Source organism: Saccopteryx bilineata, chromosome 7 (genome assembly GCF_036850765.1).
Source record: "Saccopteryx bilineata isolate mSacBil1 chromosome 7, mSacBil1_pri_phased_curated, whole genome shotgun sequence".
NCBI lineage: Eukaryota > Metazoa > Chordata > Mammalia > Chiroptera > Emballonuridae > Saccopteryx > Saccopteryx bilineata.
The window spans coordinates 112963994-112991668 of NC_089496.1; the positions used below are offsets into that span (position 1 = coordinate 112963994).

The 27675-nt window shown below is 51.8% G+C and overlaps 1 protein-coding gene across 2 annotated transcripts; it reads left to right on the forward strand.

Annotated features, from left to right (window-relative positions):
- The first annotated feature begins 253 nt into the window (after positions 1–253).
- Positions 254–27296, forward strand: PPP2R2D (protein phosphatase 2 regulatory subunit Bdelta). Of its 2 annotated transcripts, XM_066238314.1 has the most exons (10): positions 254–479; positions 561–653; positions 11123–11220; positions 14683–14848; positions 15537–15649; positions 19198–19375; positions 21695–21859; positions 23507–23676; positions 23749–23840; positions 26813–27296. In XM_066238314.1, the coding sequence occupies exons 1-10, from the start codon at positions 269–271 to the stop codon at positions 27090–27092; spliced, it is 1566 nt and encodes a 521-aa protein (XP_066094411.1). In that variant the 5' UTR covers positions 254–268; the 3' UTR covers positions 27093–27296. The 2 variants fall into 2 exon arrangements, with proteins under 2 accessions (XP_066094411.1, XP_066094413.1); XM_066238316.1 differs by lacking the exons at positions 254–479; positions 561–653; positions 11123–11220; positions 14683–14848; positions 15537–15649 and adding an exon at positions 15658–15746.
- The last annotated feature ends 379 nt before the right edge of the window (positions 27297–27675 follow it).

Sequence of the window (27675 nt, forward strand, 5' to 3'; positions counted from 1 at the left end):
GGCCACCGGCAGCCCTCCCGGCACGGCGAGAGTCGGTCCGGTGGCTGGTCTTCAGGAAAGTGCGGGACCCGGTGCTCACACCCCGTCGGCCGTGTGGTCCCCAGGCCGCCCTGAAGCGTACACTTTGGGGTCACGGGAGCCGCAAGAGGGCAGTCGCGCAAGCGTAGTCGGCGCAGCTCGGTTGACCCCGCGGCCGCAGGCCCCGCCCCGCTCACGGAAGCTCCCGGCGGCACCGCCCCTGCCCGCGGCCGCGGAGGAGGCGGAGGGGATGACGTCATTGAGCAGGGCGACTGGCATTGGGCGCCATTTTGAAAAGGGAGAAAAAAAATCCCTCCCCGGCTGTGACGGCGGCGGCCGCGGTGGCGGCCTGGCTGAGGTGCTGGGGCGGGAGCTGCGCGGCGGCCGCTTTCTTCGTCCGCCGCCGCCTCAGCGCCCGCCCGCCGGCCCGCGCGCGCCCGCCGGCCGGCCGGCTATGGCAGGTGAGGACCCGCGCGGGCGGGGACCGGGGCGCGGGGCGTGTGCGGGGCCGGGCGGGGCCTGACGCGCCTCTGTGTCCGCAGGAGCCGGAGGCGGCGGCTGCCCTGCGGGCGGCAACGACGTGCAGTGGTGCTTCTCGCAGGTCAAGGGGGCCATCGACGAGGACGTGGCGGAAGGTAAGGCCGCGCCCTCCGCGCCCCTCCCCGCGCGAGACCCCCGGGACCCGACGCAGCGGCCGCCCCGGAGCGTGTGCGCTGCTCGCGGGCGGCGCGGAGGCCAAGGTCAGGCGGCCACCGGCTGCTTCGGCGGGCTTGGATTCAGCGCAGAGACCGGGCCGGGCGGGCGGGGCGGACGGAGGTCGGGACGCACGCGGTCTCATCCCCGCGGGTCGGGGCCGGCTCGGAACTACGGTGTCAGCCGCTCTCCGGCGACGTCTTGCAAAGCTCCTAACCCGGAGCTGGTCGGTCCTCCCCGTGACCCCACCCCTGACTGAGCCGGGGGCGAGGTTGCCGGGCCGCCACGCGGCGGGCTGCCCGTCGGACGCGCGCGAGCCAGAGCAGGCGCACGTGGTGGCCGCCGGGCGCGCACGGGAGACCGCCGTGCTCCTGCCCAGGGGCCAGCAGGTGGGCGCCCGGCCTCGCGCCCTGCGCACCCGGATCCACGCGCCCTGCCCGCCCGCCTGGCGGGGCCGCAGCTGTCGGCTCCTCCTTGGGAGGCTCGTGGTGCGGTTGCTGGCCTGCGATGGGAACTGGGCGACTCTGTAACCGCAGTGGTTTCCTGGTCTCTTTCTCTTTTTTTAGGATGCGCTCCTTTTTTTCATTTTGCCTGTGCCAAGCGGGTGACAATCCGGCCCACGCGAAATTCCTGCCAGCGGCAAAGCAAAGCGTGTGTGTTTAGGGGCAGGGGGTGGAGGGGCTTGCTGCCTCTCCCTTTCTGTAGAGAAGTTGTTTTTCCCAAGCTGTTTGGGTTGAAATGATGTCTTTTAAAGCACAATGTGACAGTTTGACAGGACGCTGTCCTTTGCAAAATCTTGACAGAACATTTTGTTCTCAGAGTTAAACTGATAGGATAGCTTTGCATGTTTAAGTGAAATTTTGGACATCTCTAAAAGGGTTGGTCTTTTGGGTTTTCTGTCTTTGTGATAGCAAGGTCTGTGGTGATCACCAGCGTGTTATTTGATTGTGGGATGTGTTCAAGCTTTCTGTCTGAGTCCGCACTTGCTGTGGCCTTAGAGGTGGCAGTTATGACCCTTCACTGTTTGTCTTACAGTTGTGACAGTTTCGTATGGTTGTGTTACTACGGTAGAAGTCGTCAAGAGGGAGGAGGGTGCAGCCACTGAGGGTCAAGAGGACCGTGGAGGAGCCGGTGGTGCCACCGGGCAGCCTCGAGGAAGAAGTGCCCAAGTGTGGCGCACACGGACCACTTACGGGAGGTGCTGGGCCCTGGTGCCTTGAGTAGTGAGTGTGTTCCTGAAGGCTGTGTTCTGGTCTGAGCTCTGTCTGAAGAGCCACTGCTGCCCTTGGGCTGCCGCTTCTCAAGTGTGGCTGACCGGGAGGCTGGTCCTCTCTGCACTGGGGTAGGGAGGCACCAGTGTGCGTGAAGCGGTGCAGCCTGACTTTGTAGGTAAGGTGTGTGTGCCAGGGAGACCGGCTTTTTATTCCCTTTTATGTTTAAAACTAATCATTTTGGGAGGCTTGACTCGTAACTCCTGAAGGAAGTGTTGTGTGGCATAAAATTTGAAGCCTTTTAAGAGTGGGGTCTTGCTTACTGATCAGGTCAGCCATAGCACCACCAAGGCTGTCCTGTCTGCCCACACCGAGGAGTAGGGCCGGCTCAGGAGGAAGTTAGTGACCATCCTCCTGGTGGCTGGATGCAGGAGTCATGGTCACTGGTGAGTTGCCTCTCCCCCTACAACAAGCTAGCTGTAGTTGTAGTCATCACCCCCAAAAGGGCAGTAGGTGAGCCTTTATGCCTAGATGAGCAATAGTCAAAAATCTTAAAACCAGGAGGAGGCTTCCAGAAGGAACTGAGAGGTTGTTAGCTTGTACCTCCAAATAGTTAAGTTCCAAATGGTGATCACTTTTTGGAAATTGTTCAATGTGTGGATTTTTCATGTTGACGCTTACTCTCCATCACCCAGCCCCTCCTCCCTTTCCTTGGACAACCGTTCCCTTTCGCTGGGTCAGCATTTATGCAGATGTCACATGGTATTATGATCCTTCTCTTTCAGCAGAGTGTGAGTTTCTCAAGCTTGAAGGCTGGGTGGCCCAAACTACCACCCAGCTCCTTGTAAAGGACCCAGCTAGGAGGTAATGACAGCTCACAGTTGTTGAGCGTGACCTTCCAGAGACTGCTCCCAGTTACCTGTGTTCATTGATTCCATCCTTACACAACTCAAGGAGGGAGGAGCTATTTATTGTTGTTCGGAGTTTTAGATGCAGAAGCCATGGCACAGAGGCCAGATGCTCTGGTCAACAGGCTGACTGGCTCCAGGGCCCATGCATGCTGTGCTGCTTCAGTGGCCATTTGTGGCCACTACTGCTAAAATTCCCACCATGGGATGTGGCCACTGAGGGGGGGGGGGGGTCGAGGTTGCTCTGTCCTTCTGAAGCTCAGGAGCTCACCACAGGGAATTGTGGGGAATTCCCTGGAAGGGGAGTCTCTGTCCAGATTCTGTGAGGCCAGTAGCAGGGGTTCAAGAATGGCCAGGCTAGAGTGTTTGAAGAAGGGCTACCATGCAGGCAGAAGTCGCTGAAACACTTGAGTGCCAGGCAAATGACGCAGGAACTCTGCTGCCAGGTGACTTTGTTGTGACGTCGCTGCCTTCTTGTAGGGAGCTTGGGGTCCACTGCCTTTGCACATGGGGCCCTTTCTGGATAAACAGTGGTGGGGGAGCTGGAGGGGACTCTGTAATGAATTGTTACCTGATTTCATGTGGCTTTTTGTAGAGTTTAATAGTGGCTGGTTCCTTTCGTCTCAGAATTTGTAGTTTTAAATCTCTTGGTGTTATTGTATTTGATGATTTTGTTTTAATCAGTATCTTAATCCATGATCTGATCTATTGCATTGAATTAGACAATCTTTTTCTGGAAAAATAATACTAAAGAAAACTAAGCGTTTATCTGCTTAACTCAAGCTTAAATCTGGGATGTTATATAAATAATCCGGGTATCTGAGTAATCCAGTAGGGCCCGCCTTTCTAAAGCGAAAGGGTAGCAAAACCTAAGGGCACTTGGGCGTCAGCACTAAGAAATTACTGTGTTTCATTGAATATACAATTCATCTGATTTCACAGAGGTTAAAATGTGGGAAAATGTGCCCCTTAGAAGCAATGAAATATGGTAGTTGTGAAAACTTTTCAGATATAGTCATCATTTTTAGAGTAGAGTGATTGATTTTTTTTTTTCTGTATATAATGACATTTAGTATTAGTGGCTTTTTTTTTTTTTTTTTTTAAATCACTATGGGACAACGTGTCTGGTTATTTGAATTATTTCCAATCTGATGTCTACATTTCATTATAGAATTCCCATTTACTTAACATTTATAATTTATGCCATTGAAAAGGCCTTCAGGAAAGCATGTTCTATGGAAAATGATCTGGTAACATTCTTGCAGTTGAATTTAGGAGTTTTGTGAGGAGAGTCTGACTTTGGAATTATCAAGTATATTGATTAATGCATTGAACATATTGATTAATGTTATTGAACACAGGTTCATTGTAATGTCTCTGAAATCAAGCTATGTGTTCAGGAAACTGGACTGAACTTAGTTATATAGTCAGATATAAGCTTACAAGATTATGGTAGTATTAAATCCTATTCGTTGATTTTTTTTTATTACTTATCAAAGTCTGTTGTTTTACTGGGAAGTTCTGGGTTTGATGTGTGTCTGCCATTTATCAGGTCTGAAGGCCCTTTTCTAACTTCAGCATCAGGTTTTTGTTAATATTAAACAATGTGCAGTGCCTCTGTAACCCGGAAATTGTTGCAGCTATACTTAAATGTAAAAAGAACAGTTTCTTGTTTTGTCCTGACCCCTTTCCAGTCTCTCCGCTCACCCCGAACCTTTCACATGGCACATGATTTCTGGTTTCTTCCATTATTTTTCAGTGATCCTTCCCATCTCCTGAATGCTGCTCGTACTTCTTTGCCAACTGAGAATATTCTTTGCCTTCTGTCTATCCTACTTTCTGAATCCATCTCAGATTCCACTGTCTTTGTGAATCACGGCTTAGCCGCTCTTGATCCTGTATTGTGTGTTACAGCCTGACCTTCCCTTGCACTCAGCATACCAGGTGTTGAGCTGTTGGCTCTGCCCTGCTTGCTGGTCCTCACTTCTGTCCTGAGGGTTAGGCCTATCTCTTCAACTTGATTGATAATCGGATGTGTAAAGGCGTTTGGTACAAAGCCTATTTCAGGCCTCTTACTAGCTTTCTGTTAACTTGCCTGGTTACTTACCTTCTCTTTCCTCGTCTGTAAAACAGATGCTGTTCCCTGTGACTGTTACAGGGTTGTTAGGGATTGCAAGGGAACGCCCTGCCAGATGGGCAGCACAGTACCTGGTAACTGTTAAAAGCTGGTGTTTGGGATGAGCTTACGGCTGAGTTCATCATAAAAGGTCTGTGGTGCAGAGGACTGTGGGTGTAGATTGTTAGAACAGAGAAACCCAGCTCCTGACTCAGGAAGACCTCTGCTTAGACTGCCTGACGAGCACAGGGGTCAATGCAACTTTCTGAGAGGCGGGCGTGTGGAGAGAGCGTGATAGAGGTGCCCAGCAGAGACTTGCGTGAAAAGTGGGGCTGTGTGTAGGAGGAGGGGGAAGGAAAGGGGAGAAAAATGTTCCGTGGAGGGTCCTGGAGGAAAGATTGGGGAGAGTGTGGTGCATTCTGGGAAACCAGAGTACCTGGCAGGGGCAGGTTGGCGGGTCCAGAGGGCGATGAAGGAAAACCTTGAATACCGTGCTGAGGACTTGAATTGAGCTCTAGCATGATTGTGATAATAAGCCTTTAAGATGTTAAGCAGAGAAGTGACATTGACTTGACATTTTTTAGGAAGGTCACTCTGGCCTTTGAAGAATGGATAGCAATGGAGTAAGAACAGAGGCGGAAATGCCAGCCTACTCTAAATCTGAGGTTTGCCAGCTTGTTTGTAAAGGGCAAATAGTACCTATTGTATAGATTTTGTAGACCAGGCTGTCTCTGTTGCAACGATTAATCCCAACTCTGCCTTTGCAGCAGGAAAGCAGCCCAAGACCCCACTTGGAACGGTGTGGTGGAGGACCAGCACCACTGTTAACAGTACAGCGGGGTCAGGCCTGTCCTGTGCTAAACCAGGGGTTCTCAGAGCCGTGGCTGCAGGAGGCCCGAGAGCTGATGTTCTCATGGGTCATATCTATCAATGAATCGATACCAAAACTTGGCTAGTTACAGAATTATAAGTTGAAAATTATTTTTACCAGAATTTTGAGGGTGGTGAGTATTCCTACCATTTTCCTGCATCTCATGTGATGCCAGCTGATTCCTTCCTTCAGTGACATGGTTGTCTTTTCTGGAGAATTTGGGTTTTTTTAATTGTGAGACAGAGAGACAGACTCCCACATGCGCCCCGACCAGGATCCATCTGGCAAGCCCCCTACAGGGTGATACTCTGCCCATCTGGGGCCGCTGTTCCATTGCTCAGCAACTGAGCTATTTTAGCACCTGAGGTGAAGCTATGGAGCCATCCTCAGTGCCCAGGCCAACTATCTCAAACCATTTGAGCTATGACTGCAGAAGGGGAAGAGAGAGAGAGAAAAGGGGGAGGGGTGGAGAAGCAGATGGTCACTACTGTGTGCCCTGACTGAGAATCAAACCCAGGACTTCCATACACCGGGCTGATACTCTGCAGCTGAGCCAACCAGCCTGGGCCTCTGGAGAATCCTTGGTGTTCTGGATTTCAGAGTGCTGCACTCGACTGGGTCTGGTCTTCAGCCAGACGTGGCTTAGAACTCATGTGCTGCCAACTGGGAACTCCTGTCTCACTCCTTTGATGGTTTTCTCCTTTCATTGTTGTGTCCCTGGAGCTTGGTGACTGGTGATGGGCCCCTCACCCAACCCTCTGATTAGCTCTTACTCCCTGTTGTTCACCTCTTTTGTCTTTTTGCTTACTCTTAGAAAGAAATCTGTGGAAGTTCTTTTTTTGTTTGTTTGTTTTGTGTCAGGAAGGGAGAGAGACAAGAAGCATCAATTCTTCCTTGCGGCTCCTTTGTCTCTTTAGTTGTTCAGTGATTGCTCTCTCATATGTGCCTTGACCAGGGAGCTACAGCAGACCAAGTGACCCCTTGCTCAAGCTGGCAACCTCAGAGTTTTGAACCCAGGTCCTCCGCATCCCAGTCTGATACTCGATCCACTGCGCTACCACCTGGTCAAGCTGGAGAGTTTTGTTTTGTTTATGTTTTGGGGTTTTTTTGTTTTCATTTTTGGGGTTTTGGGGGGGGTGTATTTTTCTGAAGTGAGAAGTGGGGAGACAGTCAGACAGACTCCCACATGCACCCGACCGGGATCCACCCAGCATGCCCACCAAGGGGCGTGTCCATATGGGCATTGCTCTGTTGCAACCAGAGCCATTCTAGCACCTGAGGCAGAGGCCATGGAGCCATCCTCAGCGCCTGGGCCAACTTTGCTCCAATTGAGCCTTGGCTGCGGGAGGGGAAGAGAGAGACAGAGAGGAAGGAGAGGGGGAGGGGTGGAGAAGCAGATGGGTGCTTCTCCTGTGTGCCCTGGCCGAGAATCGAACCCAGGACTTCCACACACCAGGCCCACACTCTACCACTGTGCCAACTGGCCAGGGCTAGGCTGGAGTTTTTTATGATTATTATTTTACATTTGAATTTCAAAGAGCACTTCTTTGTTGTTTTTCCTTTCTCATAGCTCGCTGCTGGTTTTAGGGACCCCACTGGGTATAGTGCACCATCTCTGGTCCTCTCTGCCAGGCAGCTGGCTTCACAGGCTGTGGTGAGACCCCCTGGTTAATACTGGGTGTGCTTGGCCCTGGCTGGTTGGCTCAGCGGTAGAGCGTCGGCCTGGTGTGCGGGGGACCCGGGTTCGATTCCCGGCTGGGGCACATAGGAGAGGCGCCCATTTGCTTCTTCACCCCCTCCCCCTCCTTCCTCTCTGTCTCTCTCTTCCCCTCCCACAGCCGAGGCTCCATTGGAGCAAGGATGGCCTGGGCGCTGGGGATGGCTCCTTGGCCTCTGCCCCAGGCGCTGGAGTGGCTCTGGTCGCGGAGGAGGGCCGCCCCAGATGGGCAGAGCGTTGCCCCCTGGTGGGCGTGCCGGGTGGATCCCGGTCGGGCGCATGCGGGAGTCTTGTCTGACTGTCGCTCCCCGTTTCCAGCTTCGGAAAAATACAAAAAAAAAAAAATACTGGGTGTGCTTTGCTGGCAGTGTGACCAGTGTTACTAGGGGTTAGCTCCCTAGGGGCGTGAATTATCATTTGTTTGACATTTTACTGACACTGTCCTCTTTCCTCCAAGTTCCTCCTTTGTTTTGGGTCTCTTACACCTGTGCGACTCTGAGCTGAGGCTCCTGTTTCAGTGGAGCCGTTGGGCCCGCAGCACTTTTGTGTGCAGGTGGGCTTTTCAGCTGGAGGCTCTGACGCCCTCTCCCAGGCTTGATCGTTTTGGAGAGGAATCTTGGGGGTGGAGGGAACAGTTCACTCCTGGAGGACAGCATCTGGGACACGGGCATGCGTGGGAGAAGCTGTCGGATGGACGGGCTGGGAGCCCAGCAGCTCTGCTCAGACATGCAGTCCTGTCCGTGTTGAGACTTGGGTCAGTCCCCACTCCACCTCCTTGATGTGGATGGGAGGGAGAAGAGAGGAGCATCTGAGCAGCCACCACACCGGCTCAGGTCTGAGGTGGGTGCTTAGGGGCTGCTGAGCATGCTCCGTGAACGTAGTACGTCCTCACAGCAGAGTGCCTCCGCGCAGCTGCCTGCCCATCGCCCGGGAGCCTCACTCTGGCCCTGCGACCAGGCTCTGACGCTCAGACAGGAAGCGGCAGAAGCGAGTCCTCGTGGGTGCGCGGGAGTGTCCGAGCGCCCAGCATGTGCCCTCATCAGGGTCGGCCCATGCTGTCAGCGCCGGTCTGGTTTGTAAGGGAGCATTCGTCAGGTTACATCCATGCTGGTAATTCTAATTTCATTGACTTTGTAATTTTGTTAGTATTTAGTTTACGTATTTATTTTGACATTAGAGCAATTCTAAATTCAAAGTGTATTTTTTTTAAACTTTATTTATTTATTTATATTTTACAGAGACAGTGAGTCAGAGAGGGATAGACAGGGACAGACAGACAGGAACAGAGAGAGATGAGAAGCATCAATCATTCGTTTTTTGTTGTGTGTTGCAACATCTTAGTTGTTCATTGATTGCTTTCTCATATGTGCCTGGACCGCGGGCCTTCAGCAGACCGAGTAACCTCTTGCTGGAGCCAGTGACCTTGGGTTCAAGCTGGTGGGCTTTTGCTCAAACCAGATGAGCCTGCGCTCAAGCTGGCGACCTCGGGGTCTCAAACCTGGGTCCTCTGCATCCCAGTCCAACGCTCTGTCCACTGCGCCACCGCCTGGTCAGGCTCAAAGTGTATTTCTAATTTTAGGTTTATACCTATTTACGTACCTTAATGAGAATAATTTCTCACCACTGATAGTGATGAGAAACTCATGGGAGTTCTTTTTTAAAAATTCAGTCCATTTTAATTAAGTTTAAAAATCACTGGCAACTAGAATACCATTAATTATATAATATGGTATACCCCCTGGGTGTAAGTAATATAGATTTAGTATCTTTTAGTCCAATACAGAATTTGTTTCATTTAAGCAAACTGTGTTGAGTAATTTAGTTTAAAAACTGACACTTCTTTCTAACAAGAAGAAGCTTAAATCTTTTCCCAAGTTTAACTGAAGATTTATTTTTAAAATAATAAAGAAATCCCAGGCAGTAAAATTCAGTATCTTTTTATAAGTCGGTTAGCAATGCCAATGCGATAAGAAATCATAATTTTTTTAATTGATTTTGAGAGGTGAGGGAAGCAGGAAGCATCAACTCATAGTATAGCCTGGACCAGGTAAGCCCAGGGTTTCGAACCGGCGACCCAGCATTCCAGGCCAACACTTTATCCACTGCACCATCACAGGTCAGGCGAAATCATAGTTCTTTTTTTTTTCTTTACAGAAACAGAGTCAGAGAAAGGGATAGACAGGGACAGACAGACAGGAACGGAGAGATGAGAAGCATCAATCATTTAGTTTTTTATTGCGCATTGCAACACCTTAGTTGTTCATTGATTGCTTTCTCACATGTGTCTTGACTGCAGGCCCTCAGCAGACCGAGTAACCCCCTGCTCGAGCCAGCGACCTTGGGTCCAAGCTGGTGAGCTTTTGCTCAAACCAGATGAGCCCGCGCTCGAGCTGGCGACCTCGGGGTCTCGAACCCCGGTCCTCCGCATCCCAGTCCGACGCTCTATCCACTGCGCCATTGCCTGGTCAGGCTCATAATTCTTTAATGAGAATGTTTGTGAATACTTTTTGAAGTTATATATTGTGGCTACTTTGAGGGGTTCTTCAAGTAGTTTCAACGTTGGGGTCTGTTTCCAATTAGTGAAGACGTTTATGACAGCGAGTTCAGTTATTTCTCTAAGTACCCCAACGTCAGTGGCCCTCTGACCCGGCCGGTTACTCTCATTTGCTGGTGGACATGCCCTTCGTGCTGATGCTCCAGTAGTGGGCACGCTTTGAAGTGAACCAGCCCTTCCTCGGAGCAGAGAGATGGGTTTTCTGGGGCAGTTGACAAAGGTTGATTCTGGTGGTGGCCATAGAACCAGCAAATGCAGGCCCTTGGGAGACCACACCCACAGGTAGTCATTGTTCAGTCAGCACTCAGGCCAGAATTCCAGAGAAAACTTCTCTCCAGAGCCCGAGGGGGCACATTTCTTGGTGCAGTGTCCCTCACAAATTCAGATTCATTCCCTCTAACTAAAATGTTAGCCTTGGGACAGCTAAGGACTTTTCCAGCACTTGACTTTATCCTCTGTACCTGTGGGCCTCACCCCTCAGGAGTGATGTCCAGGATCTTTGTGTTGATAGTGTCAGAAGTCTCAGGCACCTGACCAGCAGTGTCTTGCTAAGTAATGATGCCATCACTCTCCGTGGCATGACTTTATCCATTATCTAGACAGTGGACAGAACTTGTACTGTCTATCCCATAACAATCAGATTTATTTTAAAAGTTAGAATTAGGCATGCATTACAAATCAGGCAATAGTCTCCTAGGACCAGCATTTTTATTTTCAATTTTAATTTTCTAAATTTCTTCCCTAAATCCTTGTATTAAGACAACCCAATCTAGATGAATTCTGGTGCACAAGGGACCAGGCACTACATCACCTAAGCAAACCCGTAAATCAATATGTGCTCATTGGCTCCGGGCTTCAGAACCAATAAGTGGCTGCTTGATAATAACAAGTTTCCCATGAATATTTGACTTTATGCAGGGAGAAAGTTTTATACGTGTTTATCTTTCTTTTGACTCTTTTTATTGATTTTTGGTATTCATTGTAGCTTCTCTCATAATCATAACCTGGAAATTGCTTCTGTATTTTATTGACAGCTGACATCATCTCAACTGTTGAATTTAATTACTCTGGAGACCTTCTTGCAACAGGAGACAAGGGCGGCAGAGTTGTTATTTTTCAGCGGGAGCAAGAGGTCAGTAATTTACAGTCCACGAACCCGATGAATCAGTCAGCCCCTCTCCTGCCATGTAGAGGAGAGGGGCACAGCTGTTTTCTCAGTCTGCAGTAGTGCCTGCAGAATCTTTCCAGAATAATCTCCAGGCGGTCTGATCATCCAGCCCTGACCAGTCCCCACGTCCTCATCTTTAGGGGAGGAGGACAGTCCTTGCAGTCCTTGCCTGCCCACAGGTTGTCACGGTGCCACGAGGACGAAATGAAGGAGGCAGGTGGTGGGTTTCTGTGTTTGCTTGTTCTCGTCCTGTCACTCATTAGAGGGGCTGTCCGTGAAATCACTCCACAAGCCCCAGCCTGTGGCCCTGCCATGCGGGTGCTGCTGGGGGACTGGGCAGGGTGAGGGGGGTGTCTCTCTGTCTCCCAGTCCTTGAGGCTTTGCTGTTGGTGCAGGAAGGGAAGGTGTCCTCAAAAGAGGGGCGGGAGGGGGCACAGGTGAGTCTCACTCCTGAGCGCAGGTTGTAGGTAATGTCCCTTCCTGGGGGAGAGAAACCCTTGTTTTAGGTTGTGCATAAAAGGGGTGGGAATGAGCTGGGCCTTGACCCCCACTTTACTTCTGGGGTCACAGAGTCCCCAAGAGCACCATGGAAGGAACAAGGTAGTGACCCCCATGCAGGTCCTGGTGGGCCTGGGTCTCTTTGGCAGAGCATCTTATTTCTGGGCAGATCAGTGGGCAGTGACTTCTTCATCTCCAAATTCTAGTCTCTAAAATTTTGTGGTAAAACTTTGGTAAACAGGCTAGCAAGCCCTGTTCTCTTCCATGGAGGTCTGCGTGACAATGCATGCCACCAGAGAGGGGCACCAAGGTGCGTCTGGGGGATGGCCCTGGCTTCCTGTGGAAGTGGACAGTTGCTGGGGTAATGGGGAGAGATGTACAGAGTGCCAACATCATAAAATACATCTCTTGTCGCTGTGGTTTTTTCTGTGGCCTTGTACAGCTAAAATTTTCTTTAAATCCCAATTGTTTGATTTAGGATGGTGAGAATTCTCTTGTGAATATATGATGCTTCATCTTTCTGAAGCTTCACAGACAATTTGATAAGTGTACAGTTTTGCATTCTAATCCCAGAGGGGGACTGTCAACGCAGTGCTGCAGAAAAGGCACGGACGTGGACAGGGAGGTGCAGTTTGGTGTCATTTCCCCGGTGGCGAGTCAGCTCTTACATTTCAGAGCTCACCCGTAGCTCCTTAACACTTGCCATTTTAATGATGTCCTCATAGAAATTGATTTTTTCTTGTTTTTTAGGTCATTGGTAAACCTGAAAAATAACTAGCTTTGAATATGAAGAGATGGCAATAAAACTCCAGCATCTTATTAATAGATGTGTTGGGTGTTATGGTTTTGGGACCTATCACCTTGTGTTAAGATGTATCAAATCATTGCTAGATCAACCTGACCAATTGCAATTTGATAAACCCTGGGCAGCTGGTTCCCCACCTCCTTTGTATTCTGGTTAACATACGAAGAGTTTCCATATTCCATCTGCTTTTACCCCGTTTTAGTGGTTGCTGCGTGTCTTCCTTGCTGTGGACCTGACTTTTTCACTGAGGAGTGAAGTGTAAACCTAGTCCGTTCTTACCCACAGTCAGACACAGTTGAGACTGTGGTGCCTGCAGAATGAAGCTGCCCCCAGCAAACTGCAGACCCCGGGACAGGCCGGCGGGGGAAGGCCCAGCTGCCCTGGAGCACTGGGACTCCGCAGAGCATAGAGGGCACAGAGCATAGAGGGTGGCTGCTAAGTCCCGGAAGGGCCAGGTGCAGGGGACAGGTACTGTGACACAGTCGTGTGGCTTTGAGCTCTTCCCCTTTGCAGCAGCAGAGCCCTCTGTCCAGCGAACCCCACCTCACATGTCAACTCTGCCGTTTGCAGAGCTCCTGGTCACGGCTCTTCAGCCCCTGCTCTCTGGGAGCCCTTTGTGTGGGTGCCTCCGAGGTCCGTGAGCCCGCGGCAAGGAGCTGCCCGCCTGGTAGTCCCTCCTCTGCAGACCTCGGGCTCTGCTCACGCCTGCTGGGAACCGGGCCCCACTGAGCCCCTTCCTGTCACTTTGGGGCCTGTGTGGGGCGGGGTGGCCAGGCAGGACAGGCAGCACTCACACACTTGTGTTCTGCTCTTTCTCCTGGTGGGTTGGTGTCTCCAGTCTCAGGACTGCATGAGTTTGTAGATTTTTCTTTTTAATACTTCGGTTTCTCTTGTCTCGTTTGCAAGACCTCTGGAGGCTGCGTTTCTGTTGGAGAGGGTGGGGTGGTGCGGGGGCGCACGGCACGGCCCCCAGCTCAGCAGGTGCTCAGGGCACTGGCCCCCCAGCTTCACGGGTGCTCAGGGCTGTGCGACTGGCCTCCCAGGTCCACTGGTGCTGAGGGCAGTGCGACAGGCCTCCCAGGTCCACCGCTGAACCGGACGATTTTGAGGCACACACAACACACAGCAGCAGTCAGCGCACCAGCCACACTGGGCAGCTTTGGGAGACGTTTTCTAAGGATATGTGACCTTAATTCAGAAATGCAAAGTATCTCGATACATAAAGGCTCATCTAATTTTCCAATCACAGTTAGCATGCAATGTTATATCGGTTTCAGGTGTACAACATAGTGATTCGATATTTAGATACCTGAAAACATAAGATTTTAGGTACTCATTAAAGAACAAGAACTAACAAAATACTGGTGTTGATTTTTAATTATAAAATATTTAGTATTTTATAGAAAATGTCATTTGGATACACGTGAACCCACCACCAGGTTTTGTTTGTTGACAACAGGAGAGGACGGCCCTGGGCGGGCAGAGGGAGCCCACAGTGCCCGCCCATCTCCCTCCTGGTTTCCACGGAAGACTTATCCCACCCCCGCAGCGCTGGCCCTGGTCATGACGACGGCATGCATCTCCCCAAGTGTGGCTCTCTGCTCCTACTGCAGCACACAGAACTGATTTTGTGTTAAAGATTTCGCACGCGAGTCTCACCATGGTCTCGAGTACACGTAGGGATTTCCGCTCCGCTCCTCTGGTAGCTGCTGGGTGGGGCTCCTGCGCCCGGCCGTGAACAGCCTGTGCGGGCTGCTGCCCAGGTAGCGGCAGACTCCACAGGACCAGGGTGCAAGCGTGTTGCTTCTGTGGGTCCTGCTCTCGGGTGCTTCCCTCCGTTCCGGGGGGTGGGTGGGACAGCCAGGCCAGGACAAGGACACGCAAAGGGGCCTGCTGTGCTGGAACCCGGAGCCCAGGCCGGAGGGAGGAGAGGCTGCTCTTCTTTCTGACTGGATCACTAAGGAGGCTGGTTTTCATGTCATCTGTTGGACATTTTTTTTGACCCAGGATTTTTTTTTTTTAACTTTTAAAAATGTGTGTGGTCATTTGATGTTCACATTGGTAGGACGAACATTTCCCTGCACTGTGCTTGTTCATTAAAACAGATTCCTGTTTCCTTGCAGAATAAAAGCCGCCCTCATTCTAGGGGAGAATATAATGTTTACAGTACCTTTCAAAGTCATGAACCAGAGTTTGACTATTTGAAAAGTCTAGAAATTGAGGAGAAAATTAATAAAATTAGGTGGTTACCACAACAGAATGCTGCTCATTTTCTACTCTCTACAAATGGTAAGAGCTTTGTTTCTAATAGTTGTTTGATTTAGGTTTTTATTTTAATTTTCTGTGTGTTGGTTCTTTTTTATTTTAACCCATTTGAGAAGTTATTTCAGCTTTAAACTTTGGGGGAGGGTAATTATTAGCTAGGAAGCAAGTAATTAGTTGAAAACTGAAAGAGTGCAAACACATACTTCCTCTCCCCCCTCTCCTTTCTTCCCCCTTCTTCTCTCTCCCTCTCCCTCCCTCCCCCTCCCTCCCCTCATCTCCCTCCTTCCCCCACCCTCACCTCACCCCATCCCCTTCCCTCACCTCCCTCCCCTCCCTCCCCCACCCTCACCTCCCCCTTTACCTCACCCCATCCCCCTCCCTCATCTCCCTCACCTCACCTCCCTCCTTCCCCCACCCTCACCTCACCGCGTCCCCCTCCCTCACCTCCCTCACCTCCCTCCCTCACCTCACCCCACCCTCACCTCCCCCTTCACCTCACCCTGCCCCCCCCTTCCCCAGCACCACATACTTATAAAAGGAAAAGATGTGCCCATTGTTCCCTCCCCGTTTCCTGTTCTGACAGCTGTGCTTATGTAGGGAACGAGTGTTCATCCACAACTGGAAGTAACAGTTTTCTAGTAAAATGCCCCAATAATAGTGGTGCCTGATACAATTTTCCTTTTAACGTGGAGAATGGGGTTTTTATTTTCAGATAAAACTATTAAATTATGGAAAATAAGTGAACGGGATAAAAGAGCAGAAGGCTATAACCTGAAAGATGAAGACGGACGGCTTCGCGACCCCTTTAGGGTCACAGCGCTGCGGGTACACCCCTTCCCTCTCCTGTGTCAGTGCTGCCTGTAGACGGGAGTGATGCCGCTTGCTTGAGCTGCTGTCTGCCTTCTTGGTTCAGAAGTCCCATGTAATGACACACTCGTTGTTGTCCTTATACGTGTTAGAGACTGGTATGATACGTGTTAGATTCTTTCTGTTTGCATAAGAGCAAAGGTCACACGTTATCTTCGACACACCGAAGGAAAGACTCTGATTTAATTCCACAGCAGAAATTTTTCTAAATGTATCCGCCACCTTTCACTGCACAGGTTCAGCAGCCTGTGTGGAGGGCTGGCGGCCAGGAGGAATTCAGAGTCCCCTGCGGTGACAGGCACAGGTTGCGAGCTGAAAGAGGAGCTGCCGCTAGCAGGGCGCATTGCCGGCTGGCCGGCCGTTTCTGTTGGATTCCTCAGAGTGGACGGAGGCCGGTCTTGGGTGTCCCATGCTCGCCTGACAGCCCACGAGCACTGGTGCTATTTTCAGTTGTTGATTTTCCCTCCCTCTTTGGGCTCCTAGATACAGTGTGAAGTGGCTGCATTTCATCACTTCTAATACCTCAGTTTTTTCACGTTTTTAACACTTGTGAAGTAGAGTAAAACTTAAAATCTTAGTGTCTTGTAATTGGCCTGGGGACATACTCCCCGAATAGTGTCTTCAGCCTGACAAGATGTGATAGAGATGAAACACGGGTGTCGAGCCAGGCACACCTCGTGCGACACCAGGTGGCCACAGGAAACTCGCAGCCAGTGGTGAAGAGGGTCCCCGACAAAACTGCCTCCTGTGTTTGACAGCGTGTTCAGTTGTTGGTCGGGTGCAGGCTGGCCAGGGCACACATGCAGACTGGTAGCTAAGGCACTACAGAGAGGGACCCTGTCACGGACTCTCCCCACAAGCCCCAGTGGCCGTGACACTGGGCAATGTGTCTGCAATGCCATTCCTCAGCTCCCCACACGGGGTGCACACGGGCGCACAGGACGGAGTCCCAGCCGCCAGCAAGCGGTGCCCCAGCAGTTAGGAAAATGGGGGTGTGCGCAGGGGAGCGTGGCCGAGGATATGTGGGGGGGGGGGGGACGACAGTCATAAGACCTCTTAGGTCGGTAGTGTCACTGTCTCAGGGTGGGGGAAGAAGGCTGTGTGATGTGCTCAGGTCAAGTTTGTAGGACCCTAATTTGAACCAGGATGATTTGCAGTGCCCATGCTGCTGCACCTGTGCCATGGCTCCCCGATACTGCACAGTCCCCACTAGTGATGGTAACACGGGTCACAGTTACCCGTAGAAGCCACTTACACTCATGTGAGGGGAGTGGGGTGGCCCTGCCACTGCACTCTCCTCCCAACCTGTCCCCAGCCCTGCTGTCACCTGAGCACACTCCCTCTCTCAGAACCCAAGTTCCTCCTGACCACGGCCACTCGCCACACGTGACTCCCACAGGCCTGTTCTTGGGAAAACTTATTAGGTCCAATCTTCATTTTTTTCAAAGCTGCTTTTATGAATGTGGCCTGGATAAAACTGGCAGAATTGACGGCTGGTGATGTGGGTGAGAAAAGAGCAGTTTCTGCCTAAGCTGCTCTTATGAGGGGTCACAGGCCGGGTAACAGTGTGACTTACCCGTGAGCTCGGGTCTGGGTTTGAGTTCCTAATTACCTCTAAAGGTTCAGTGAGAGACAGTGACAGACTCCTAGGTTGTCTAAACTTCACTGGGTAAGAGTGAAAACGGTTGCTCTTGAATTTTCTTCTCCTCTAAATTATTTTAGTGTCAGAAAAGGGGTTAAATTAGAGGAAGGCGTCTTCTCCTGTAAGTATTCAGTTGTCTTGTGTTCTGATTATTAGAGACATGTGTTGGAGGGTGTGCCAGGCTGTCCCCAACCACATAGGACTGACACTTCCTGCTTTGAGAAAGCAGGTGTGGGCCCTGGCCAGTTGGCTCAGTGGTAGAGCGTTGGCCTGGCATGCAGAAGTCCCGGGTTTGATTCCCGGCCAGGGCACACAGGAGAAGCACCCATCTGCTTCTCTACACCTCCCCATCTCCTTCCTCTCTGTCTCTTTCTTCCCCAGACGCTGGGGATGGCTCCTTGGCCTCTGCCCCAGGCGCTGGAGTGGCTCTGGTCGCAACAGAGCGACGCCCCCTGGTGGGCGTGCCGGGTGGATTCCTGTCGGGCACATGCGGGAGTCTGTCTGACTGTCTCTCCCCGTTTCCAGCTTCAGAAAAATACATAAAAAAAAAAAACAGGTGTATGGTCAGCACTTACTGAAATGAGGGACGTCCTTCTGTGCATATTTTCCCCAAGAATTTTAGCCAAAGAAGACTAAATTAAGAGGTTTCCTTTTTATCTTTTTAGTCTTTCCTTTTGGTTTTGAATTACAAAAATATACTATAAAGATATACCATCATTTTTGGTTCCCCCCCCCCTTTTTTTTAGTAAGAGGAGGGGAGATAGTGAGACAAGACTCCCAAATGGGCCCCGACCGGGATCCTCCTGGCAGCCTCCATCTGGAGCTGATACTTGAATCAACAGAGCCATCCTCAGTGCCTGGGAATGACGCTGGAACCAGTCAAGCCACTGGCTGAGAGGGAAGAGAGAGAAAAGGGGGAGAGGGAGGGGAAGAGAAGCGGATGGTCACTTCTCATATGTGCCCTGACCAGGGACCGAACCCAGGATGTCTGAACACTGAGCCGACACTATCCACTGAACCAACTGGCCAGGGCCCTTTTTGTTTCAATTTTAAAGCTCGCTTCCTGCTAGAGATGTCAGTGATGTTGGGCCTTTTTTCTGTTGTCACGTGTGGACACTGTCACCCACAGTTGTGCCCTTCCTCTTGTCCTTCACTTGGTGTGCTCCACTCTGCTGTTTCCACTTTGGTATGGCTGGCCTGTTCCCAGGAAAGCCTTCCCTGACCTCGATGCTCATCACAGAGATGGGGTTTCTGAGCCCCCTTCTAAAACCTTCTACTAAAGTGTAACACCCACAACAGACATCCCTTCCCTGTAAGTGAGCAGCCCCATGACCACACAGTGCAGCCAGGGCCACGCTGAGAAAGGCACCTCCTCACACCACGGGCCCTGCCGGGCGCTCCTCCAGCCCTGTGCCTCCACGGCTCTTGTGTGTGTGTGTGTGTGGTGAGCAGCAGGCCACTGGTGGGGGGAGAAGGCCCTGCCAGGACAGTGGGCAGGGAGGAAATTTCCCCCTGCGGGAAATTTCAACACCGTGCAGTCAGGCAGCTCGTGGCCACAGGGACAGACAGGACAGTGAAGCCACAGCATTAGGCATCAGAACCTTGGAAGCAGTAGATTTAGGTGCCAGTTCAATCTTTTCTTCCACAAGAAAGTGCCATCCTTGGCAGTGGCAGCCAGGGGGAGCCGTTTGAGCCAGACAACCTCTGTAGCCTGCTTCCTGGCTCTGTCGCTGGTGTGGGCTTTACCTGCACTAAACTGTCACTTAGCTGTGAATGGAGATGTGTCCCTTTTGTCATCTGCTGTGTGCTCTGATTATATGCTGCTGTGACCTTGTGTTGAATCCCTGTTTCCTTCCACTTTTAGGTCCCAATATTGAAGCCCATGGACCTCATGGTAGAAGCAAGCCCACGAAGAATTTATGCAAATGCCCACACATACCACATAAATTCTATTTCTGTAAACAGCGATCATGAAACGTATCTTTCTGCAGATGACCTGAGAATTAATCTGTGGCACTTAGAGATCACAGATAGAAGCTTTAGTATCCTTCACGGGCGGGGCTCACACTCTCCTCGGCTTGGTCTTCAACGGGGTCTCAGTGCTCCCCCCCCCCCCACACACACACACACAGCCTGGGAGCCTGGGACGGAAGTTCTCTGTGGTTTCAAGTGTTCCTAAAAACACAACTGCCTTCCACCTTTGGGGGAAATTTCCTCTTTGATGAGCATGAACTCACGTCCATTGCCTTCCTGGCTGATTTGGGGCAGTTTTAAGTAGTAGTTATTTGAAAGTTCAACATAAGAATTCTCTTTTAGAAGATGAGCTATTTAAGGAATCATAGTAAAAAATTCATCTTTTAAGTGATATATGCTACTGTTACTTTTAGGGTGAAAATCTGAATATTACTGGCTATTCACATTTTAAAAGTTACTGATTTTTGCAAAAGATGAGAGCCCTATGAGTTGCACACATCAAGTGGCTTTGGTTGGATCTCTACACATTTTGGAGTGCTGTCCAGCTGGCCAGAGTCGTCTCGAGGACGCCTCTGCTGAGGCTTAGCGCTGCCCGGCCGTGACTCACACAGCTCCCGTGAAATGAAGTGTGCATGACTTTATAAGTGCTAGCCTCTCACACTTTTCATTAGTTGTCCTTTACTTGGTCTGCTTATTCACGTGGTTACCTAGTGTATGCGACTGTCTGATGCTCAGTGCTGAGGTCTCTGTGGAGCCGCTGTTGGCCGAGGCTGGGCTCAGCGCCCCCTGCCCGCCTGCCCGCCCAGGGCAGGACAGACGGCGTGTCTGACTCCCCATGTTCTCTCTCCAGGTTGGTAAAGCTCCACTGTGTATTTATGCCCATGCTCCTCTTTCTCTGTGTTCTCCTTAGGTCCTTAGGTTTTTAATAATTCTTCTGAGTAGAACTGAAATAACACAGAGGAGGAAGGTTCTGCCCTAGTCCGCCCTCCATTGGTGCTCATTGTAAGTAGTTTGACGTCCACCTTCCAAGCTTCTCACGCTTCTGTGAGCAAGTTTGTGTTTTTTTAAACACCAAGCTCATCCTCTACACGGTGAGAGTGAAGTTCCAGCATCAGGAGGGTCAGGAGGCATTCAGCTCGGTCTCTCTGAGCCTCCTCTTCCTCTGAAATTGAGACGCTAGAATGTGCCTCTTGGGGTTCCTGTGAGAACAGAGACTGGGTGCAGAGCCTCAGGACAGTGCCTGGTGGGCGCAGTGCCGCTGCCATTACCTCGTTCTCTCTTCATGTGTGGCCATCTTTCCGTGCCAGCAGGAGCACGGATTTACCTCGGGACTCGTACACACATTCCTGTTTTATGTATCGCTCTGGAGCCGTTGATCTCTATTAATACTCATGTTTGAGAGTATTTTTTCACTGTCCTTTGTCATTATTTTTCTCCTGTTAGAAGCTTACATTCTTCTTTAATGATCTGTGAGAACTGATAACATCAAGAGTTTGTTAAGCAGTCATAGCTTTCATTGTCCCCCTCCCAGTGACATTATGAAACAAATACTTTCTCAGACCTGCTTGTATCTACGAACACTTTAAAAATACCTTGGTTTGCTCCCATGATGGAGACGGGCTGATGCTGCTGCTCCCATGCTCAGTCCCCGGGGCCTGTGGCTCTGCGTCTTCTGCGCTCTGACAGCCACCCTGGGCTCTTCAGTGCCCACTGTCCCCTCAGTGTGCTCTGGCTTCCTGTTCCTGCTGAGCTGTCACGTGTGGGACACTGCTCTCTGCTCTCAGCACTGGCTCCTTCTCCGGCCTGACCACTGCCGCCCTGGGCCTGCACTCTGCACTGCACGCCCTGCATGGGGGCCCACTGCTGCAGCCCACGGGGTCGCTGCCTCAGTCTGTCCACGCCTTGAGCTGTGGTGTCACCTTGGTTTCAGCTTTTTTGTCTCTGAAGCTCCATCGTGACCCAGAGCCAGTTTCTTCTCTTGTTTCTACACTCGGCAGCCGACAGAGACCCCGGGGGGAGGCAGTGTCAGGCGCTGGGGAAGTAGAGTCTGCTGGAGTTTGGGAACACCCCCGTGTGTGGTACAGGTCAAGCAGGGGTTTGTGCAGGTGGGTGCTTGCTCGCTGTCCTTGTTCGTGTCACTTAGCCGGTGTGGTCTGTGTGAAGGCTACAGGCCACATCCCCAGCAAGGGGGAGGGCAAGTGTGTGTCCAGCCTGGGAGACCGTTCCCCTAGTTGGGTGATTGCATCCGGGTCGGAGTGTCCGGGATACATGTATGTCATCGCCTCACTCACGGCTAATCCTGTAACTTCCCTGCGGGTACTTGTGCTTCCTTACTTGGCTGTGGACTGACTGAACCCACCCACACTCAGCCTTAACCGCGCTTCCAGACATCGTGGACATCAAGCCCGCGAACATGGAGGAGCTGACGGAGGTGATCACCGCGGCTGAGTTCCACCCGCACCAGTGCAACGTGCTCGTGCACAGCAGCAGCAAAGGGACCGTGCGGCTCTGTGACATGCGCTCCTCCGCCCTGTGTGACCAGCACGCCAAGTGTAAGTGCCCCCTCAGCGGTGGCTCACTTGTATCCCATGTCCAGGGGCCCAGGGCTTGCTTCTCGTGCCTGCATACCCAACATGTGCCACCTTGGTCCTGGGCCACTGCCAGGAGTGATGCACCGTTAAGGTCCCTCTTCCTGTAGATATTCGTGGTGGGGCCCCTACAAGGTCGCTCTGCCGGGGTCTTGGTGTGTCATCACAGGGCTCCGGGCTGTGCAGCCAAGAGCTATCTGGGCTGGGCCACCAGAACATACTGGCCCAGGACCTTTCCTGGCTGTCAAGGAGCTGGACTGGACTGGCAGCCAGTCCCTCGGAAAAGTCTAGCACTTTAATACCAAATCTTCATGTTGCTGCTAGGTGAGTAAAATTGTGGTTTCATTTTATTTTTGCCCATAAAGAATAGCCTGACGTTATAGAAAGTCAGTGTGCGTGCCATGGGGGTGACGCGTGTTGTGGTGAGGACACTTGCTGGCAAGTCCGAAGTGCACCCCAGTGAAACGTCCTGTCAAAGGTAGTGCCTTGATGTCCACCTCCTGACCCTGTCCTTCAGTGCGGCCCGTCCCCGTCCATCTGGAGTGTCTCCCGCATGGAGCACCCGCACCATCAGTGCCCACGTCAGTATTCCATTCAGTCACGTTTCTGTCTCATCCTCTTTTTTGAGGCTAACGTGTGTTTTAGAATTCTGTGCTCCATGTAGAATTCTTGCAGTGAAGAGGTAGTCTTAGAATACCTGCCCTCTTATCTGCCAGGTAACACTCTTGAATGGTTTTAGATTCCAAGAGTTGTTTTATTTGTCAGCAAAGGAATTTGAATAAATTGCTACCATCTTGCTTAAAGTTAACTTTAGATGCAGAGCCAGCAAGCCCACAGGTTCCTATATTTAAAAAAGAAAAGAAAAACTAAAGCAGCTTAAAAATGAAAGGCCGTGCAGACCTCCTTGCCCCAAACTGACTGAGCTGAAGGCAGGGCGGTGCAGCCCCAGACGCACAGGTGGAGGGCGGGGACCGGCCCCTGGGAGCAGAGCGGGAGGCAGAGCGGTCTGCCCCGGAAGATGAGGCTCTTCCTGAAAGCAGTGGTCCCCTGCGTCACAGTTCATGGTGACCAGTGAGTAGTGGAGACAAGCCTTGCCGAAAGTGGGCCGTGTTCATTGTGGAAACCTGGACCACGGCGTGCCCAGGTGGAGGCCATGGTCACTCCGCGGACCTGGGAGCACTTGCTCAGTAGCCCCGAAGCCAGGGCTGTGTTCTCATGGGATGATAGGGGCGGGGCAAGGCTGGACATGTGTGCCCAGGCCTGCTGCCACGAAGACACACAGACATCTGCGCAGTGACAGCCTCCAGTCAGCGCAGGGTCCTTGTCCAGGACACAGATCAGCATGTCCTGGGGAGCTTGTTCAGGTAGCAGTTCAGGCCTCACCCAGAGATGCTGGTCGTGAGTCCGGGTGTGGTCAGGGCTGTTCTGCTGCTTCCCTTGCCACTCGGCATTGGAGTGTCCTGTCTAAATGTCTGAGCACAGAGGGCAAAGACGAGTCGGGGTCTGGGGACCGGAAGTGTGCCCCCTGGAGTGTCAGGGAGGGCCGGTCCTGCTGGGGCTGCAGTACGACATGTGCAATTTCTAAACAGAAGCTAAAACGTTGTTTTTCAGTTTTTGAAGAACCTGAAGATCCCAGCAGTAGATCCTTTTTCTCAGAAATCATTTCCTCCATCTCTGACGTGAAGTTCAGTCATAGTGGTCGGTACATGATGACCCGAGACTACCTGTCAGTGAAGGTCTGGGATCTCAACATGGAGAGCCGGCCCGTGGAGACCCACCAGGTGAGGCCACTGCGAGGGGACTCCCCACACCTCGCACCTGGCGCTTTCTAATCGTCCTGTGATCTCATTAAGGTCCACGAGTACCTTCGAAGCAAGCTGTGTTCTCTGTACGAAAACGACTGCATCTTCGACAAGTTTGAGTGCTGCTGGAATGGTCCAGACAGGTAAGCCTGCGTCGAGACTGACCGCCACACAGGCCGGTCTCCCTCGGGTCACCTTGGGTTTGATATGTGGCGTCCAGAAGTAGAAGGGCCAGGGTGAGCTGTGTGGAGGACACTGGCAGACCTGGCTCTGTGGGCTGTGTGTGGTGACAGTCTCATGGGGAGAAGGTTTGTGTGAGCCCACTGCTCCCCGTGGTCCTCATCCCTTCTTTATTTACGCGGTAAGCACAGTGCTGTGGGCTGTGTGTGTGGTGACAGTCTCACGGGGAGAAGGTCTGTGTGAGCCCACTGCTCCCCGTGGTCCTCATCCCTTATTTACGCAGTAAGCACAGTACAGGTTCGTGTTGTTCCTTCAGTGCTTATTTTTTATTTCAAGATGAGTGAAGAGGAAGGCAGTAAGAGGCCCCTTACTAGTAGGTGTGAGGATGGCCAGCTCAGTTTTCCTTTTCTTTTGTTTAGAAGCCCAGGGGAGACCTGTAGAGCTGCTGGCTGTCACTATGGGAGGAGACGGGGGGGGGGGGGGAGCCTGGGTGAAACCCTGACTGGACTGGGGACACGAGTCCGACGCCTCGGTAGTGTGTGTTCTGCGCGTCCTGCTGAGTGCGTCTTTACTATTAGAAACGTCTGTCCTGGCGGTGGCAGCACGTGATCTTGCATCATCTTTATTAGAACTTCATGTCACTAGTGCTCCTATTGTAAGGGACCTGCGGACACTCTGAAAACCCTCGGCACAAACAGCAGGAATGCGGCTGTGGCCATGCACGTCTCCTCATGTACACAGTGGAACTCACGAGGAAGGGGTCTTACAGGGGCCAGAAGTGGAGAGGGAGCCAGGCCCCGCTGCCTCAGCTCCTGTAGACCGGAGTGGACAGGCACGTGGGCCCACGTGGGCAGGGCGCGGAAACTAGGGCCTCCTAGCTTACGGGAAGAGCATCTGCTGGTTTCCAGAGGAGTTTGAGGCCTGGGAGTGGGGTGGGTGAGATGCTGACATCTGTGGCCAGCCTGTCCTCTGTCCGCAGTATGGTCGGGACAGAGTGAGACAGTCTGGGTGTCTGCAGGAGCTGACCGGCTACAGGTCTGGTTTCCTCTTAGTGGCCGTGGGTGCTGGCTGAGGACATGAGACACCAAGGTCAAGACAGGGCTGTTCCTCACGGCACAGCAACAAGCATGAGCTTTGTGGTGGCCTCGGTTCCCCAGTCCCACGGGCGTGACCCGAGGGCCAGGCAGGTGTCATGCAGGCAGTGGGCCTGCACTTGGTCCACTGCAGACACCAGCCTGAGGAGCGGGCCACGAGGAGAGCCCTCATGAATCATTCTTGGGCTCGGGGTTTCCCAGGCTGCAGTTGGTGCACGGGAGCTCACAGGTGGAAACACCAGGCTGCCGCAGTAAGTCAGTGGATGACAGAACTGTGCTCCACGCATGCAGATACTCAAAATCAGACGTTACAGAATACAAACTAACCAGAGTATTCACAGATTAAAGGAACCAAACTTGAACAAGGTACCACAGACTAAAACAATCTAGGAGATATGGACAGGGATCCAATAGAGCTCCTAGAAATGACCAGTGCAGTCGTTGAGGCTCGGACAGTGCTGAGCACGGACAGCAGACTGCACAAGTACACGGTGGGAGACCCTGACGTTTAGACATGGAGAACAGTGAGCGTCTAAGAACACATGATTTCAGAATGCTGTATACACACACACAAGGTAGTGCACGCCGATTCTAGTGCTTGTACACAGGACACAGTGGGGTTCAAATGTCAGCAGTGGTTTGTGGGAACATGGCTATTCTTTATGCTTTTTGGTATATCTGAATTAATGCAAAATCCATTTAAATCACCTGTCCCCTGAACACCCCCTGCCCGTTTGCCTGGCAGCCTCTGTGGAGGGCAGAGGAAGTGGGGAAGCCCTGTCCCTGGGCCCCTCGGCCCTCAGCCGTCTAGAGGGTGACAGCCGCTGCCAGGAGTCCACTGACGCCATGTCTGGCGGTGTTCCCACAGCAAAGCAAGCACAGCCGCTGGGAGTGATTTTTCTCCTGAGTCTTTTTTTCTGGTGTGAAGCTTTAGACAAGGTTAATCAGACACTCAACCATTTGCCCATGGCTGGGAACAGCCTTGAGCTGTGGAAAAGAAACACCAGGCTTCCATCTCCTGGTGCCATGAAGACAGCCGCTCCCATGCCGTGACGAGACAGGAGGCCGCGGTGTCGGAGGAGGGAGCCCGGGCGACGTGGCCGAGGTCCTGGCCTTGTCCTTCCCACCAGGAGAAACCAGACCAGTGTCATCTGAGCAGATCTCCGGAGCTGGACTCATTCTGAAGCCAGGGTCGTCATTTGGCCCTTTTTCTCACTTTTCTAGAAAAGACCAGAAGGCTTTACCAGTGTGATAGAAATGTGTCATGATGACAGATACTGAAAGCCGTTAGAATTCATCCTGAGGGAAGAGCATTGCGACATCTGGAATTGGTTGTGAAATGAGGTTCTGTCTTTCCCACACTTCTCCCCAGGGCTTCCTCTTTATTTGTTGCTTTTTTTTTAATCAATGAATTAAAAATTCATTCTTTGACCTACTGAGGGAGGCCACAGTGACGAGTGAGACTGATGTCTGGTGACTGAGCTTGATGTCAGCTCCGAGTCCTGGCACAGCACAGAAGCTGAGGCTGAAAAAGTCCCAGTGCTGCCCAGGACCAGGGCAGGTGTGTGGAGAGGGTGTTTGCCTCTTGTAAGTGCCTTACTGTAGCTAAGAGTCTGAATCCACTGCTTTTTTATTCTGTAACATCTGATTTTCTGTACATGATTATAAGTACATGAAGTTCAGTAAGAAATTCTCATTGCATTTCTCTCCTGACCGTGATTACTGTGCATGTCTTAGTGCTAAGACTGGTTACGAGAGCACAGGGTACCAGAAAGGGGCCCGCGCCAGGCCGGCCGCCGAGTGCCTGCTCACTTACACTGCTTCTCTCTCTGTCTGAGCAGTGCAATCATGACGGGGTCCTACAACAACTTCTTCAGAATGTTTGACAGAAACACGCGGAGGGATGTGACCCTGGAAGCTTCCAGAGAGAACAGCAAGCCTCGAGCCACCCTGAAGCCTCGGAGAGTTTGTCCAGGCGGGAAGAGGAAGAAGGACGAGATCAGTGTGGACAGTCTGGACTTCAATAAGAAGATCCTGCACACGGCCTGGCACCCCAACGACAACATTATTGCCGTGGCTGCCACCAACAACCTGTACATTTTCCAGGACAAAACCAACTAGCGAGCACATGTGGACAGCGTCTCCCGCGTAGCGCAGCGGCGTTTCAGTCAGGGAAGGGGTGCACTCTGTTCCCCTCCAAGGCTGGAGCCCATGCACACACAGCCAGGGGTCATGGGGGTCTCTACGCAATTGAAGAGCCTGTTCAGGGCAGGCTGATGAACAGCTCAATATGGCCGTTATTCATAATAAATGTATTTATTTAAATCTGAGCCGTCCTTTCCAGTTTATAGACCACAAAGTGAACACTCAGCAGAACATCTGTCCTGTACCTCGTCCCTCTGCTGTCTGACTGGGACTCTCGTGTGGTTGTGCCGACCACCAGGGCCACCAGCAAAGCGGACTCAGGCTTCTTGACCCCCACACACCTGTACCTCCCATCACACCTGCTGGTGTGGCCCCCCAATAAAAGCAACACACTATACAAAGTGTTTTCAATTCAAACCTAAGCATCAGCTTTTCTTTGATCGCCTATAATGAAGTACAGACTTGTGTTTCAGGACAGCTTGAGACCTTGTCCGTCGTGTATGCCAAGTCTCGTGCCGTACTTCCAGCCAGCACAACTTAACAATTTCAATTACAAGGT

What these genes read in the sequence shown, in the direction of transcription:
- PPP2R2D (XM_066238314.1), top strand. Translation starts at nt 269, where the DNA reads ATGACGTCATTGAGCAGGGCGACTGGCATTGGGCGCCATTTTGAAAAG. An exon ending in CGGCCGGCCGGCTATGGCAG is followed by an intron (nt 480 to 560) that starts GTGAGGACCCGC and finishes CTGTGTCCGCAG; the next exon opens with GAGCCGGAGGCGGCGGCTGC. An exon ending in TTTTTCAGCGGGAGCAAGAG is followed by an intron (nt 11,221 to 14,682) that starts GTCAGTAATTTA and finishes GTTTCCTTGCAG; the next exon opens with AATAAAAGCCGCCCTCATTC.